The following is an 18,380-nucleotide window of genomic DNA, read 5'->3' as shown; positions in this document are numbered from 1 at the left end:
GCTTTTGCTCTGTGCATAGACAAAGTTTTCCTCACCGTTTCTATTCCCTTCCTGAAATCTGAAGTTCATTTTGGGCCATCAGAAACTATATCCAAAGTTTCTATTTATATATATATATATATATATATATATATATATATATATATATAAAAGAAATTTTGGAAAATAAAAGAGAACACTTTAGAAAAAATCTTTGGAGATGGATTTACTGCAAAGTAAGGAGATGTAAGCTATCTTTAACAGTAAGAAAATGCAATACATTCCTAAGATACATAAATATTAATGACTAGCAATTATTAAAAATAAAAAGACAGGAATCTAAAACAAAGGATATTAAATAAATTAAAAGGCCTACCCAATACAGAAAGCAAAAACAAAATGGTTAAGCAAAGGTAACATAGTAAATTGTTCCCGACTGAAATACTGTAACTGGTTGGGGGTGGGTGGGGGATAAATATTTTCCCAACACATTCAATTTGGAGTGTCTCAGGTTTAAGTTGGTTGCTTTTTACGGCAAAGAAACACCATTTTTATCTATTAACTAAAGCACTGTTCTTTGTCATCAAGGCATCTACACAAGACATCAGACTGAAAAAAACTCAGAACCTGCAATGGAATTTTTAACATCAGATCCACATAAGGACCAAGAAAGGAAACATTTTTCTTCTTTTCTTTTTTTTTAAACAACGGTACACATTATCAAGGTTGTGCTCAATTCCCCCTTCTTTTTCAGTTGCTCAAAATACAATGAGCAAAATAAGGTACATTTTAAGGTTGAAATATCAACCAAATGGAAGATTCTTGTAAGCGAATTAGCCAACACTGCCACTTTATTTTCTTTGTTCTAATACTTAAAAAAAAAGTCAAGAAAGAATCCTTTTTTTCTGTACTGATCCAAAGAGGGGGGAAAATTAAGTGAATCATTTGTGAATCTTTTGCATTCAATTGCTACTGGAAGAACCCAAGTAACTAAATGAGCAATGGGATAGAGTGTGGTGTAGGGGAGTTTTCACTTTTCTTTTTTTAAGTCTGTTTATCAGGGAAAAAGTATGTATTTCAAGTTGTCAGAACCAGGCAAGTCACAATACTCAGCCACTGATGTTTGTTCAAAAAGGCAAAAGTTGATCACAGTTTTGTTCAGAAAAAAAGCCCAGAAGGTCCTTGTAAGAAAATGATGGTTTCTAAAATATACCCTTGTGCGGTCTTTTTAAAAAATCAACTATCAAAATGTTTTCCCAAACAAAAAATAAATTAGGGCAATTTTTTTAAAAAATGCAACAGGTGGGGTTTTATACCAGCATAGCTGGATATTAGGCTGTCCTCAGGGAGCCATTAGCAATGCTGGTCTTGCCAAAGCTTGGTTCATTCTTTTGAAACCACAGCTCTGCCAACTGCTGTGTAGACCCATAAGTCGATGCTTTGGACCCCAAACACATTTTATACTGTTTTGGATCAAGATTAGGGTCACAAAAGACAGGATGATGTACATGGACTACTCCAACTTCTTGGCTTCGGAATGTCTTTAGCCCAGCCTGAATAACCTTATTGAACAAGTCCACATCCTCGAGACCCCAACCCTGGATAGAAACGTCAAAACCACCAGCTTGAATAAGATCACCCTTGTAAATACAGGCAATCCCAAAGCCATAGTTTCTCCAGAAGCCGGTTTTCTGGGTGAAGGCAAAATGATTATCACTAGGAACTTTCCCACTATAGACAATCTTTGGATCGTATTGGCTAAAGATGACTGGAAAATATATTTGTTGCCCCAGAACTGTGTTGGCTCTGCACCGCTGGAGAAACTCAGCTGTAAACACCAAGTCAACATCACAGAAGAACAGCAAAGACTCATTGTTAAACTGAGAGGATCCAACTTCTAGGGCCAAAGCTCGGGAGAATTCGCCAGATACCGGCAAGATCTGCATGTCTGCCTTAGGGTACTTCAGGCGATAATCTCTCATCAGTTCAACCTGCCTTGCCTTGTCAGGGTTGGAGTCAGAGTTGAAAAGCAGGACAACCAATTTGACGTTCTGATTAGGAATGAGGCAAGTCTTTTCAAAGTTCACCATGAAGCGTGCAAACATATCAAAGCGTCCGGAAAGAGGAATCAAGATGTTAATCTTCTTGTCTTTGGGTTCCTTCTTCTCAGCTTTCGATTTACTTAGCTGGAATGGGACGAACATCTTCAGAGAATTGGAGAGGAAAGACAAGGACCCTGAATCCTGGTTGATTTTATTGGCCAGCTCTTTGGCATCCATCTCTTCATGCTCCATAAACTGGACTTTGCTAAAGGTCTGTTGCAAGTATGCATGCCTTCGGACAGGAACAGTCATTTTCTTTCCCTTGTGCTTCTTGTACAAAAGTAGTAAGTCGAGAACGTACTCCGCCCCATACATTGGATTGACTCTGCGATAGCCATACTGTATCTCCTTGAAGTCAATGATCCGCCCCCTGGTCTTGGCATTTGCATTGATCATTTCCATAACCTGCATGACTATGTCATCCAGTGCCTCACGCTGAGAGGAGTCCATGCCTCGACGAGGTGGCTGTCCATCTGCAGCGGAATAAAGATACTTCCCTGTGAGGAATTCCCACTCCAAAACTTCTTCACGCTGGCGTGGCTGAAACCGCATGAAGGAAGGTGCTATCCCCAGTTGAAGATCATCCCTGTGGACTTCGGTATTGCTGTATTTGCTCATGAGGACAATTTCTCGGTGCAACTGGATGGTCCGGTAACGTAGCTCTGCTATTTTGCGACTCAACATGTAGCTATGGAGCCGATATTGGTAGGGGGGACTCTTGTTTGGATGCAAGGTGATTGCTCGGTGAATCTTGTTATTACGGAGGTCTTTGATGTAACCTTTTTTGTTCTGCTCATAGTTTTCATAAAACAGCTGCTGCATCTAAGGAAAAAAGAAGGGTGGGGAGGAAGACTGTTATTATATAAGAATGAAGAAACAGCCCATCACCCCACACATTGCTTACATGAATAGGAGGGCTTTCAGGATAAGCTCTTCCCTGCTTTAGGCATCTGTTTTAGTAATATCAGCTGCTCTAAAGGAATTAAGAGGATTATGGATTGCAGGCCAGTGGGAAAAGCAAACATCTACCACAGTTTAGAGATTATCATGGTCTGTCGCAGTGATAGCATGAAAACTATCTTCCCAACCCAACGTACAGGAAGCTTATCATATAACAGACACGCACACAAATAAAAATTGATTTCTGTTTGCATAAAAAGAAAAAAAATAGTAGCAAAAAGCACCAAAAAAAAAAATGCGAAGTGTGTTCCTGGAGGAGACTGCCAGTCAAACCAAATCTGTCCTTTCTTCTCCACTAAAAGTCTGTCGCAGGGGTGGGCAACACACAGGCCGCATGTGGCCCCCTGGCCTTTAGTGCGGCTCCCACCCCACCAGAAATCAGCGGTGAGATGGTGGCAGCAGAAAAACTATTGCTCTTCTCTGCTCTATAGTGTCGGACATGGCAAAATGTTTTCAGCCAATACAGATGTTTTGGTAAGTGTTGACTTTAAAAAACTGAGAGCAACAGAAGGCAGCCTCATTTCTACAAAAACCTAGCTACATTCCACTTGGCTGCAGCAGATGGAGTGATAGTACTGTGGGGCCTTCTCCACTGGATCAGTTGAGAGACCAGTTCTATTTGGCTCCTCTTGCTGAACAGATTCCATTCAAGCTGGTAATTATAAGAGGTACCACTCTTAACCAGTCCCATTTGTTTTCTTCTTCCCTCCCTATTGCTTTTTTCCTTTTGTCTTTTCTTCAGATTGTAGGCCTGCAGGCAGGGACTTTTGTGTGTATGTTAGTTATCTGGGAGGCTTTGATAGAACAGTGGAAAAGAATATTAAATGGATCACTGTAAATGAACCAAGATGCGTTTCGCAGGGCTTCCATACGTCTTTGCCTTGTACCTACTGTAAGTTTGCACCATTTTGAAAGCATCATATGTACACGCTTGCAGCAACCTGCACTGGCACGGAAAGTGTCAAAACAAAAGCTACACCTACCGGCTGGCCTAGGTATGTATGCACGGTGACGTCAAGAGGCCAGTGCGTACAGGGTACAAGATGCAGCACACCTTGCTTGGTTCTGACCAATCCATAGTCTCTAGCTGTGTACAAAGACTCATCTAAACCAGGAGTGGGAAACCTCTGGTCCTCTAGATGTTGTTGGACTCCAACACCTACCAGACCAGACAGCATGCCCAATGGTCAAGGATGATTGGAGTTGTAGTCCAACATCATCTGGAGGACCACAGATTCCCCCACCCTGGAACTGCTAGTGAACCAAGTTTAACTCGTTCAAGCAGGGGCGGGAAACCTGTGGCCCTCCCGAAGTTTTGGCCTACCATGCCCATCATACCTCACCATTGACTATGCTGGCTAGGGCTGATGCGAGCTGTAGGCCAAAACATCTGGCGAGCCACAAGCTGCCCTCCCCTGCGTTAAAAGGCTCCTCCGAGTTTGCCTCTCCCAAAGGAGGCTCCCTGCTGCGTCTCTGCATGATTCCATCTTCTGGCCTGCCTTCCCTCTAAGTGATCTCTGCTGTATGTATCGGGGGGGGGGGGGCTGCCCTGTTTCTACATTGGGCGTGATTGGGTCATTCAAACATTCTAAATACAGAGATGCACTAGCATTACCTGCCCTTACAGCCTCTGCCACAGCTCTCACTTCGCCTCCTTTCAAATCAGGAGGCATGACTCGTCCATAAACATGGCAGGGCAAGGGGAGGCTTCTCTGAGGTGAGGGTCTGCGCTTTGCATGCAGAAGGCCCCAGGTTTAAGCCTCAGCATCTACAGTGAAAAGTAGCAGGAAGCAAATAATAAAAAAGACCCCCTGCCCACCCGAGAGGCACTGCCAATTACAGTAGTCGCTGCTGGGCTAAATGCACAAGTAATCCAATGTGGCATAAGGGTGCTTACAATGTTCTCAGTCTTATGCACTCCACACCTGCTAAGCCACAGCCGGCTAGCTCCGCCAGAGAGGGAGCAGTGATGCAAAGCACATTAAATACAATATCAGCTGTGTGTCTGGCAGCTAAGGATGCCAAGATGTGATTTTAAAAGTATCTTTTGAGTGGGCGGAGCCCGGTGAGTTTTGGGTGGGTTGGTGGGGAGGTGTACAGGACACCAAGATCTTAATCTGAAGTAACCTGGGTGATCACAGGGAACAGGGCCTTTTTGGTTATGGTACCTTCTTTATGGAACTCTCTCCCCACGGAGGCTCACCTGGTGCACTGATGTGTTTTCGGCACCAGGCAAAGACCTTTTTCCAGGTTTTTAACTTCTAATGTAGTTTTCTCTTGCTGCAATTGTTTTCAGCACAGCCCTATTACTGTTTTTATTAGTTATTGTAAACTGCCCTGGAAGACGGTATAGAAAAACGTTTAATAAATCAATACATTCTAACATTCACCCCAAATCAAAGTATGAAGTTTAGTCAGCAAAATAACTGATATGAAACTCGAGGACAAAAATATCGAAAAGGCAAGTAAAATCATCTCACGGTTGGCAACTCTGGTAAAAGGGGATAGCGAAAGCCAACATCCTGTTCACAACTTCCTCCTCCATTTGGTACTGCTATCGAGGGGCCCATTCCAACAGCGGTCCAAAGAAGACCTGGCATTTTAATAAACTATCTTGATTCTACAGACTTTTGCCACAGTTATTTATTACATTTCTATACCACCCAAATAGTCGAAGCTCTCTGGGCGGTTCACAGCAGTTAAAACCACAAAATGCTACATAAATTATAAAAAATTTAAAAGTTTAGAACTGCAGTATACAATAAAGTAAAAACCAAGATACACATTTGTAGCAATGCAAAAATTTAAAATACAGTGACAGATTTGGGGGTTGGACTCGGTGGCCTGGTAGGCCCCTTCCAACCCTACTATTCTATGATTCTATGATTCAAAACAACAGAACTAAAAAACTAAAATGCCTGGGAAAATAAAAAGGTCTTCACCTGGTGCCGGAAAGAGGGCAGTGTTACACCTGCCTTGCTTATATCCAAGTTAGACTACAGTGGGGCTGGCTTTGAAGTGTGTCTAGAAACTTGAGTGGGTTTGCAGGAGCTAGAGAGGGGCCTGCTTTTGTGATCATATTACACCTGTACAACACGATTGTATCGGCTCACAAAAGTGTTTCTGGTCTCAATTAAAAGTGTTGATTTGTAATCTTTAAAGTCCTTAACAGTTTGAACCTGGATACCCAAAGGCTGTCTTGGCCCATAAGAACCTGCCTGCACACCTTAAAGGGAGTCCTGCTTTGACACACCACCAGGGCCTTCTCGGTGATAGCACCCACATTGTGGAATGTTTTGCCATATGAGAACTGCTTAGGCCTGTCCCTATAAATTTTTACATAGCAGCTACAATTATTTTTGTTTAGTCGTGATTTCCAGTAGCATATCAGGGCTACCAGGGAAATAGCCTTCTCAACTTTGATGTCATTTTGGCAGTAGGCCAAATAAGGAATAACCTTTCTTATTTTCTCAGGCTGTTACGGCTGCTGATCTGTTTTATTCAGACTCATGTTTTATATAATTATGCTGCCTTCGTGTATTCACTGCTTGTAGCTTATTTATGAATTATTTTTGTTGTGTTTCTATTAATTTTATTGTAAACTGCCCTGATAATCTGACTGAAGGGTGGGTATAAATTTTCATGGATAAACAAACATAAACAAACTATGATTTGTATCTCCTTTTCATGTTTGCTGCTTCCTGATTTTTGTTTTGCTTTATGTTCATCGATTTTATTATTGCCCTGCTTAGACTGTGAGCCATCTTGGAGGTTTTATACTGGAGCTGAAAGGCAGAATTTAAATATTACACAAATGGGTTGCGGGGGGGAGAGATCAGAGTAACATATAGTCCTCACTTCCTATTACCAATTTAAAGCAACCATCTGGGCAGCAGAGCCACAATGCACATAGTGGGAGGCATTCTACTTTTGTATTTCTATGGTGCAACTTTTATTTGCCAGGCACTAGACACCACCTAAATGTCACATTCAATTGGAAAGAGAAAGTGCCAATTGAACTGCTATATATATTCGTTCTGGGAATCTGCATACCCATCACTGTGTCATGAAGAACAACATACAGCTTCTAATGGATAAGTCTGTACTTTTCCAGGGAGTCTGGAGATGCCAGGATTTTTTAAAAATATTTTTTTGGTAAAAGGAAGTTTCTGGACCTCATGAAAACCATAATCATGCCTAGACCATCTAAGCCTAAATATGCGTAACCAAAATAAATGCATATTCCTCCCCTGTGTATTGCCACATCCACATACACTTCCCTCCTCTTCCTCTGCTATCTCCCTTGTGTTGATTTTTAGACTGTAAACTCCTCAGGGCTGAGACTTTTTATACTTTGTAACGCATTGTCCACAGTGATGGCAGTAAATAAAAATACAGTTGGTTGAATCAGTAAAAAGAGCAGCCCACAAAGCCATGTGGGAAGAAACAAATAATTCTGCATGGTGTGGTGTGGTGGGGCTCATGAACTATACACCCACCCCCATACTTTCATTATTTTAGAAATAACATTATGTAGAGCAACATTTTATTTTAGAATAAGGTTTATTTTGAAATGCAATGTATGGTTTGCATAAGACAAGACAGACAGGCAGGCAGGCAGGAGTACAAAATGAAATCCATACAGCCCCGGAGCACTGCCTCCAACAAGCCATCAATAGAATTTGCAAACAGTCCCAACGACTAATTAAGAGAAGACGACACACTTGTCGATTATACAACTGCATTTTAACAAGTCATTGATGGATAGGACTAGATGATATGAAATGCAGGATTGCGGTGGTAGGTACAGGCTGCTTGCAAAAGTTCATTTTTAAGAATGACAGCTGTCAACAGCTGAACAGGACCACATGGGAAAGAATGAAACAGTGACCTTCACAGGTTGCCTTCAGGGGCCTGTGTTCTCCTTGCACATGTGGAGTTCAAGAGAAGTTTGGAGAACGATTAGGAAGGGTGTTAGAAAACAAAGGGGTCTCCTCTTCCTCCTCCTCGGTGCATCAATAGCGAGAAGGAGAACAAATGTACCCAACCACCCAGAGGACCAACCCATCTCAGCATGCTAGCACTGGCAAAGAATCATCCTGCAAAACAGCGATTCCAACACCCAGAGAACAGCTACAAGATTGTGAGCAAATGCTATTATTTTGGAATGTTCTATATTCTTGAAAATATTGGCACAATTTATTCTGAAATGTGTACTATTGTGCACACTCTAAGGACCTATGTAGAGCAAAGAAGTCTTCAGTCAACAGCTAGAAACCCTACTCAGACACCCCTCTGATATTTCCATAATATATGCTTAAACCCATAAGGACTAGAATAGAAACTGGCATTTTTCTTTAAATGAAAGTTACCATCGTAAGAACATAAGAGCAGCTGAGCTGGATTAGACCAAAGGCATATCTAGTCCAGCATCCTGTTCCCACAGTGGCCAACCAGATGCCTACAGGCACCCCACAAGCAGGACATGAGTGCAACAGCACCTTCCTGCTCACATTCCCCAGCAACTGGTGTTCAGAAGTATATTGCCTCTGATACTGTATAGCGCCATCAGAACTAGTAGCTATTGATGGCCATTGCTATATTTTGTGGTAGTGAATTCTATAGTTGAAGTATGTGCTATGTGAAGAAGTAACTGCCTTTTATATCATACATATGGGCAACTTGCAGCCACTGTCTATGTGGCCCCAAAATCCCAAGGTGCTCCGCCCAGTTTCCCCAACTGTTCACCCATCAGCTGGGCTGCGGAGAACAGTTAGCTGTTTCCTGAAATAGCAACCCTGATTGGGATCGCTGGGGAAGAAGCTTTAACCCACCCACCCACGCTTGCAATCTTGACTGGGTTACGTCCTATAGCCCAATGTCTAAAATTTGTATTTTAAGAGAAATCCTGTTTTTGTTTTGTTTTTTAATGTGCCTCATCCTTTAGAACCTCAGAGGCTAAGGTGGTTGTTTGTTGATGTTGTTTTGTTGTTGTTGCTTTGTTGTTAATTAAAGGGCGGTGTTTATTTTTATTACCATTCCACAAACACAACTTTTGGCCACCTCAAGTCCAGCAGAAAAAACATTCAACGATGTGGAATGCACACCTCTCCTCAGACGGCGACACCAAGCATTTGCATTACTGACTGGTTACTGGATTCCTGTTAGCACAATGTGTTTTCCAGCCTTACACATTTCCAGGAACACGCTTCTCCAAACTGCGCATTTAAAAGACTTACACAGTCCTTAGCACAGCAGAACTAACCGTTCTATACAGAGAGTCCAGAAAACAGGCAAATACAATGACGATCTACTCCTTATGGTCCCAGTGGTGTCGGTTTTCAAACTTTCTCCATTCCAGCAACCATTTCCACATTGATCCATCTGCCAAGGGACTCTAGCATTTCTATGTTGTGTGGGGGCTTCTGGGAAGCATCTAGGGCACACTCTCTTCTTTTTGCAATGAAGTGGACAAGTCTATTGGGCCTCACTGTTGTCCCAGCTGACCTGAACTTGTGACCTATAACATACTCCTCCTCCTCCTGTGGCCGCATGTTGGAGGAGGAAAAGATCAGTGGCAGTAGAGAGAGCTGAGCCAATACTGACCGTGTAGTTTCACAGCCTTGCTACCAGGTTGCAAGATTTGACACTCCCCAAATTACATCAATGTTTGACATGGGGTACGAAGATGAGCCAAGTTCAGCCCTTGCATGGGGGCAGAGGAAAGGAAGCCAGTCCCTGCGCTGCCTACCTCAGGGGTAGGCATCCAGGTGCCCTCCAGATGTTTTAGACTACAACTCCTATAACCCTGACCATTGGCCATGCTGGCTGGGATTGATGGGAGTTGTAGACCAAAAAATCTGGGGAACACCAGGTTGACTACTCCTTGGCCTACCTAACTGGCAACACTTCCCTATCTTACCACATAGGGTCAACCTATACCTTACGTTAATTATGGAGCATGTAGCTGACCCCTCCCTTGTTTTCTTACTCTAAAGTAAATACACATGGTCCCAATTCAGGAAGATTAAACCTTCATTCCCCTACTAGTGTTAATGGAGGCTCGCTCTCTTTTTTTAAACCCCATTTATTTATTTATTTATTTTTAAACCTGCTATTCTATAAGTGGCTTACAGAATAAAACAAAATCTGGAATTATCATAAACAAAAAGAGACTTGTTGCACCTTAAAGAGTAACAGATTTATTATGGCATAAGCTAGAGTCCATGAATGCTTATGCCATAATAAATCTTCCTGTCTTTAAAGCGCCATGAGCCTCTTTCTTGTTTATGCTGCAAAATACTAATATGGCTAGCTCTGGAATTGGTACCATGGAAGACATCATAAATAATAACTGAAGAACACAGTGCAGCAAAATATCTCAGTAAGTACAGTACCTAAGTAAGAACTAATAATAAAGAGCCAGGGAAATAAAAATCACTCTGGACTAGAGGCCTGGCAAAATAAAAGCGTCTTTAGTACTCAACAGATGGCCTATAATGTGGAAGCCATACAAACGTCCAGCAGGAAGGAGGTCTACAACCTGGGCGCTGCTACTGAAAACGCCTCGTCTTTGCCATCCACACCTGTGATGGCACTGGGATGTAAAGAAAGGCCTCACTTGGCTGATGACTTCAACAAGCAGCCCTTAAGACACCCTGGGCCTTTCAAACCATATACAGCAGTGTGCTGGGTGTTGTAATCCAACACATCTGGAGGGCACCAGGTTGGAGAAGGCTGATATACAGCCTTAAAGATAATGACTAGCACTTTGAATTCAGCCTAGAAATGAATCAGGAGCCAATAAAGACAAAATAATGATCCAGATAGTGAGCCTCTGAAAGCAGTCTGGCCAGAACATTACATTACAGTAACCCAACCTTGGCATGCATGACAGCGGCCAGACCTGCCTTACCCAGGAAGTTGGTAAAAAGCCACAGCTATGAAATGCAGCTCTTACCCACTAGCTAACCACTGAGAAGCAGCTTTCCTAAGGACCAAAACCACCTCCACCTTGTGTGGATTAAGTTTTCATTGGTTAGTCCACATCCGCCCCATCGCTGATTCAGGCCACTACTGCCTCCCTGGATTCAAATGGAGAAGAGCAAGCGAGCGAAAGACGGGTGTCCCTGGCATATGGATGACACTCGAGGCCAAACCTCTGGATGACCACTCCCAGAGGTTTCATAGGTGATGAATAACATGGAGGACAAGATGGAACCATGAGGCACCACACAGATCAGAGCCTGTGGGCTTCCAGGGAGGACATAAAACAGTGCAGCAGAGTGCCACCCAGTCTCATCCTGGGCAAGCAGCTGAGAAGGATACCATTGTTGATGGTATGAAAAGCCACTTAGTAGGAACTGACCTCCCTGTCTTCCAGTGCTGCGCTGTAACACAGGCTCAGAACCATCCCTCCTTTGCCCAAGCAACTGGGTGATTCTCACCATCTTTTGTTGCTGTGCTGTGAGCTGCACCACCACAGGGCAACAACAACAAAATGGTGCAGATCATCAGCAGCAGAAAGGCAGATCATGCTAAGAACTTTACCAACAGCCACAGAAGAAATTAATTAAGGCTGCAATCCTTATTTGGGAGTAAACCACAGACAGGTACAGGATTGCACTCTAAATATGTCTGGACTTCTTTTGGAAAGGAAGGATTTCACACCCCACAAATGCCACACTTCACCCCAAATCTTTTCCTCATGGGAGATAATTCAGCTCAATCTTAGTAGGAGGCCAGCTGACTGCCAGGGAAGCTTATCTGCTATTACTGGTCATAAGAACATAAGAAGAGGCGTGCTGGATCAGAAAACCATTTTGTCCGCACAGTGGCCAATCAACTGACTATGGGAAGCCCAGACATAGGACATGAGTGCAATAGCATCTGCCCACTCGTGATCCCTGGCAAGTGGTATAAAGAGGCATACTGCCTCTGCTGCTAGAGGTAATAGGTAGCCACCAGGACTAGGAGCCATTGATAGCCACTGTTGTTGTTCAGTCGTTCAGTCGTGTCCGACTCTTCGTGACCCCATGGACCAGAGCACGCCAGACCTTCCTGTCCTGCGCTCTCTCCAAGTCTGCTCCAAGCGTGCTCAAGTCTGACTGTTAGAGCAATATGACAATGGAACCAACTACCTAGGGAAGTGGTGGGCTCGCCCACACTGGAGGCATTCAAGACGAGGCTGGACAGCCATCTGTCAGGGATGCTCTGACTTGGATTCCCGCACTGAGCAGGGGGTTGGACTCGATGGCCTTGTAGGCCCCTTCCAACCCTACTATTCTATGATTCTGTAAGTCCATATTCATTGCATCAGTGATGCTATCTAGCCATCTCATCCTCTGCCGTCCCCTTCTCCTTTTGCCTTCAGTCTTTCCCAGCATCAGGGTCTTTTCCAGAGAGTTTTCTCTTCACATTAGGTGGCCAGAATATTTGAGCTTCAGTATCTGTCCTTCCAATGAGCACCCAGGGTTGATTTCCTTTAGGATGGACTGATTTGACCTCCTTGCAGTCCAGGGGACTCGTAAGAGTCTTCTCCAGCACCACAGTTCGAAAGCATCAATTCTTCGGCGCTCAGCCTTCCTTATAGTCCAGCTCTCATAGCCATACGTTGCTACTGGGAAAACTATAGCTTTGATTAGACGGACCTTTGTCGGCAAGGTGATGTCTCTGCTTCTTACTATGCTGTCTAGGTTTGCCATAGCTTTCCTCCCAAGGAGCAAGCATCTTTTAATTTCATGGCTACAGTCACCGTCTGCGGTGATCTTGGAGCCCAAGAAAATAAAATCTGTCACTGCTTCCATTTCTTCCCCTTCCATATGCCAGGAAGTGATGGGGCCAGATGCCATGATCTTTGTTTTTTTAATGGTGAGTTTCAAACCAGCTTTTGCACTCTCCTCTTTCACCCTCAACAAGAGGCTCTTTAGATCCTCTTCGCTTTCTGCCATTAGGGTGGTATCGTCTGCATATCTGAGGTTGTTGATCATTCTCCCGGGAATCTTAATTCCGACCTGTGATTCATCCAACCCGGTGTTTCTCATGATGTACTCTGCATATAAGTTAAATAAGCAGGGCGACAATATGCAGCCTTGTCATACTCCTTTCCCAATTTTGAACCAATCAGTTGTTCCATGTCTGGTTCTTACTGTTGCTTCTTGACCCTTGTACAAGTTTCTCAGGAGACAGGTAAGGTGGTCTGGTACCCCCATCTCTTTAAGAATTTGCCACAGTTTGTTGTGATCCACACAATCATTGATAGCCATATCCTCCATGAATTTGTCTAATCCCCCCTTTGAAGCCATCCAAATTGGTGGCCATCACTACATCTTGTGGAAGTAAATTCCACACTAACTATGCACTCTGTGAAGATGTCCTTCCTTTTATCCGTCTGAATCTCCCACCAATCAGCTTCATGGGATGATCCCATTAGGTTCTAGCATTATAAGAGAGGGAGAAAAACGTCTCCCTATCCATTTTCTCCACACCATACATAATTTTGTACATCTCTATCACGTCTCCCTTCATGTGCCTTTTTTTCTAAACAGTCCCAGACATTGTAAGCTTTTCTTGTAGGGGAGTTGCTTCAGCCCCTTGATCATTTTAGTTGCCTCTTTCTGCACTTTTCCAACTCTACCATATCCTTTCTTAGGTGTGGTGACCAGAACTGTACATGGTATTCCAAGTGTGATTGCAAAATAGATTTGTATAAGGACAGTATGATTTGATTGATTGATCGATTGACTGGCTGCCTTTCAGGGCCGGAACCCTCCCAAGGCAGTATACAACAACAAAATTCGTATAATAAAAATGGATGCAGTAGTAAGAACAGCAAATGTTCCCAGAAACAACAAACACCAGCCGAAGGGCTGTGTGTTAAGGTCTTCTTGTTCAGAAATCTCTTGATAAGTTTCTGAGGGTTCCCAAAAACACAGTATGAAACCCACTGGCCTCATGTTTACTCTTAATCTGCTAAAGCCTTAATTATTATTACTTTCTGAGATGCTTCTCCCCACGATCCCACCAATGGAAACTTAGTATTGTCATTGTTGGAGCCATTGGCTCAGACCCAGAAGGCTTTACTGGAAAGAGTTTGTGTTATGTTCATTTCCAGCACAAAAACTTTCTGCAAGCTTTCTTCTCTCTCTCTCTCTCTCTCTCTCTGCCACTTCAATGCATTGGGGAAAACAGAGCTTGGGAAAAGAAATAGTCAGCTTATACAGAAACGGGCAGGCAGTCAAAGAGGCGCGCCATAGCACAGCTCCGTATTTTACCTCCTTAACCTAAAAGGGCAGTTCCCTAAAGCAGCTCTGGATGAGTTGTCTTTTGGGACACATTTGCAACTCCTCACGGATTTACTTTGAATTGCAAGACATATATTTGACTAAATTAGCCTTGCAAATAAGCTAGCAGCTGTCAACATGTTTTCTTAGCCTATCTCCCCATTCATTACCTATGTTAGTGGCATATGAGAAGCCTCAAAGAAAAGGAATATCAACTATCTTCCCTGCTTGGTCACATAGAGACAATGTTCGTACATCACAGGTGACCAAGCAAATGGCTATTGCCAAGGCTGAACGATATGCCAGATGAAGACTATTCCAATTCACTAACAGGGAAGCGTCTTGATTTTGTTAGTAGGTGAAGGCTCTGGCCCTTCCTACAATATGATGGGGACAAGATGAGAGAGTGAGAGTTAACGATGCTTGGACACAGAAATTAAGCTGGAGGAGAAGAAACGTCATTTTTACTGTGTTTGTATAAGAGACATTTTGGTAATGGAATTTGACAAGAAGAAACTATAGTCATATTTAAGCCCAGATGCAAGAAGGCATCCAATAAGCACAGATGTTTTAACTTACCACATGTGGATTCACGCTATTTATTTTTTTTACTATCTAAAGGGCCTGCCAACTTTGATGGGAGGGAAAGCCAGGCCCCACTCCCCACCCACTATGGAGACCACTGCTTCAGGCAGAGCACAGGACAGCATTAGGCCTGCTTTTCCTAAACCAGATTTCTCCAACTTGCTGCCCTCCAGTTGTGCTGGACTACAATTCCTATATGTCTCCCTTGACAAAGTGTTCCCTCGAAATGCATAGGGAACCATATCCACCTTTCCCTATCGCTGTATTTGGCCCTTCTTCTGTCAGATTTCTACCTTCAATGCAATGCTGTCTCCAAAGTGTAGTGCTTTATTTACTTATGTGGGGAGAAGTAAAGGCTACCAGTCAAAGGTACCATTGAGATGCAGGATAAACCTGCCCCCTATCTCTGGGGATCCTGGCACTTGAGTAAGAAGCAAGTAAGAAGCAAGTTTCGAGTCTTTTCAATTGTGTTCCAGATTGCAGTCCATGTATTTTCTCCCACAGAACTCAATGGGAACCACTGAGAACAAACCTAGCCTCTATTTGCACACCCTTGCCCACAGTTCAGTTTCGTGAACAGGCTAGTGTAGGGCAGAAGGCCATAAGAAGAGTCCAGCTGGATTAGACCAAAGACCTATTTCATCCAACATCGTATTTTCCACAGTAGCCAACCCAATGTTGCTGGGAAGCCCACAAGCAAAATATGAGGGCAATAGCTCCCTTCCACCGTTGTTCCCTAGCAACTGGTATCCCAAGGCATTGGGACTATGATCCTGGAGATAAGTATAGCCATTATGACTAGTAGTCATCAACAGCCTTATTCTCCATGAATTTTTCTAATACCCATTTAAAGCTATCTAATTTGGTGGACATCACTACGTCTTGGGGTAGGGAATTCCATAGTTTAACTATGACCTGTATGAAAGAACACTTACTTTTGACTGTCCTGGATCTCTCACAATTCAGCTTCATTGGATGATCCTGGGTTTTAGTATTATAAGAGGAGAAAAACTTCTCTCTATCCACTTTCTTCACAGCAAGCATAGTTTCATACAACTCTGTAATGTTCCCCCTTACTTGCGTGTTTTTTTTCTAAATTAAAAAGCCCCAAATATTCTAATCTTTCCTCATAGGGGAGCTGCTCTAGGTCATGAGAGAATGAGGCGAAAGGCAGTGAGAGAGTGGGATGGAAAGTCCCAAACTAGCTTTTAAAAACAAAAAATGGATTGTATATGTAAAAGGTAACAACCACCTTGCTGAAGAACTGCCTATGGCCATGTGCAATAAAATGTATAGAACCAGAAACAATCCCAACGTCAGAAAAACACAACCAAGAAGCAGCCATTCCATCAAGATGAGCTGAGAGAGATGAGAGGAACAGCAGGGACATCTTACCAGCCGTGCTAAAGAATTAATTTCCCCCTCTTCCCATTCCTTTTTCCTTGTGTGTCGTGTCTTTTTAGATTGTAAGCCTGTGGGCAGAGACTGTCTTGTTTAGTTGGTTATATGTAAGCTGGACTATAAGGAAGGCTGAGCGCCGAAGAATTGACGCTTTCGAACTGTGGTGCTGGAGAAGACTCTTACGAGTCCCCTGGACTGCAAGGAGGTCAAATCAGTCCATCCTAAAGGAAATCAACCCTGAGTGCTCATTGGAAGGACAGATACTGAAGCTGAAGCTCAAATATTTTGGCCACCTAATGCGAAGAGAAAACTCCCTGGAAAAGACCCTGATGCTGGGAAAGATTGAAGGCAAAAGGAGAAGGGGACGGCGGAGGATGAGATGGCTAGATAGCATCACGGATGCAATGAATATGAACTTGAGCACACTCCGGGAGAGAGCGGAGGACAGGAAGGCCTGGCGTGCTATGGTCCATGGGGTCACAAAGAGTCGGACATGACTTAACGACTGAACAACAACAAAGCCACTGTAGGAGCCTTTTTGGCCGAGGAGTGGCATAAAAGTACTTCAAATAAATAAATAATATTCGAGCAACTGAATACAAAAACATGAACCAACACACAGCAAGAAAAGAAAAAGCTTTCATATGCTCTCCTATATATGCACCAAGCATTTTTATGCTGTTTTCAAAATACTGGGAGATCTAATTGTTAGAAAGTTTTGGAGCAATTAGTTATGCTTGTTCTAAGAAATGGGTTTAGGCCATGGGTGATATATATATTGTCTGGAGGAGAGACCAATTAAATGAACACAAGCTTCGTGTTTGGAAGGACTGAGCTGTACTTGGAGAATAAACTGCTTTTAACCGTATGCTGTATAACAGTACTGGTGGTTTTCTTCTTGATGCCTCTAAAGAAAAAAGTCCCAGAATTTTCCTCTTCGCAAGGACCTGAGCTTGATGAAGCTATAGGCTTCAGAGCTCCAAAAAGGAAGCCAGCTTTCTGAAAACAAACTTTACACTAAGGCAAACCCAAGGTCATTAAATTCCCAAGGCATTTAAAATCCAGCTGTGAATTGCAGAATTTGAACGGGCTCCAGTTTAATCTTTCATTTATATTATTATGCAATGACCTCCTTAAGTGACAGTCTTGTCTTGTCCAATGAACAAGCAGAAAAACCTCGGCATTTCTCTAGACTAAAAGAGAGTTTGCATTTTTGTATTTGTAGATTTAGAAAAATAGTAATAAATCCTACACAGACTTTTAGAAGGGAGTCTCTGTCTTCCCCTCCAGGGATAAGCTACAGAATGAACATTCTGCCCCCTGATATGAAGGAATTAACTATTAAGAAACTTTGTTTTGGAAGAATCTGTATCCTGAAAACTGGAATATAAATAACTGTAATAAATAAATAAGCCAAGATTTAAAAGGACAAAGAATGAGAAAACAATATAAACTTCTCACTAGCTAACACATACAAACTTGAAGGTAGAAAAAAGTACAATTCACTGATAACTGCCAGCCCACTCCTACACACAGCTGCTGAAATATCAACACTGTGTCAAAGATGATTTCTGTGAAACTTTAAAGCTTGCATCTTACCATGCAAACCTTCCAACAAAATCTTTTCGCATCTACTAAATACCTTCTACACTTTGGAGTGAACATGACAAAGTCCATCTACTAAAGTACCTAAAGCAAACTAAAAAAATAGCTTCTTTTCCATTCCACTTGACAAAAGAGTTCTGAGTAACCTAAAGGCTTGCATTGTTTGCATCAAGAGAAGTTAATCCAAACCATGTGGCTAAATTTTCACATCTGGTCATTTGGAACCAGACACAGCAACGTATATGTTGGGGGTGAGAGAAATATAAATGCTATGCTTTTTTGTGTGGTGTCTCCCTCACCACTATGGGCGAGCTGCAAGTCCACCACCGTGAGCTCCTAACTCAATCACATGCAGTGAGAGACGAGGCGGCATGCAGCACTCATCAGTGCAATTTGGCTGCATTCTGGAGTGTGCCTTTTAAAGAGATACAGATGAGTGCTGCCAAAACCCACTGTCTGATGACTG

General features: G+C 42.9%; 1 protein-coding gene across 2 annotated transcripts in view; it reads right to left on the bottom strand.

Annotated features, from left to right (window-relative positions):
• Positions 1-201: 201 nt before the first annotated feature.
• The window catches only part of CHSY1 (chondroitin sulfate synthase 1), a 128,895-nt gene continuing 110,716 nt past the window's right edge, over positions 202-18,380 (bottom strand). For both annotated transcript variants that reach the window (XM_084817354.1, XM_084817353.1), the window contains exon 3: positions 202-2,903. In XM_084817354.1, the coding sequence (XP_084673480.1) occupies positions 1,311-2,903 (1,593 nt within the window). In that variant the 3' untranslated portion in view covers positions 202-1,310. The remainder of the gene's footprint in view (positions 2,904-18,380) is intronic.

The sequence above is a fragment of the Heloderma suspectum genome, chromosome 11 (genome assembly GCF_057233095.1).
Source record: "Heloderma suspectum isolate Gila_16-S chromosome 11, 16-S_ref, whole genome shotgun sequence".
Lineage (NCBI taxonomy): Eukaryota > Metazoa > Chordata > Lepidosauria > Squamata > Helodermatidae > Heloderma > Heloderma suspectum.
This window is presented reverse-complemented; position numbering and strand designations above follow the sequence as displayed.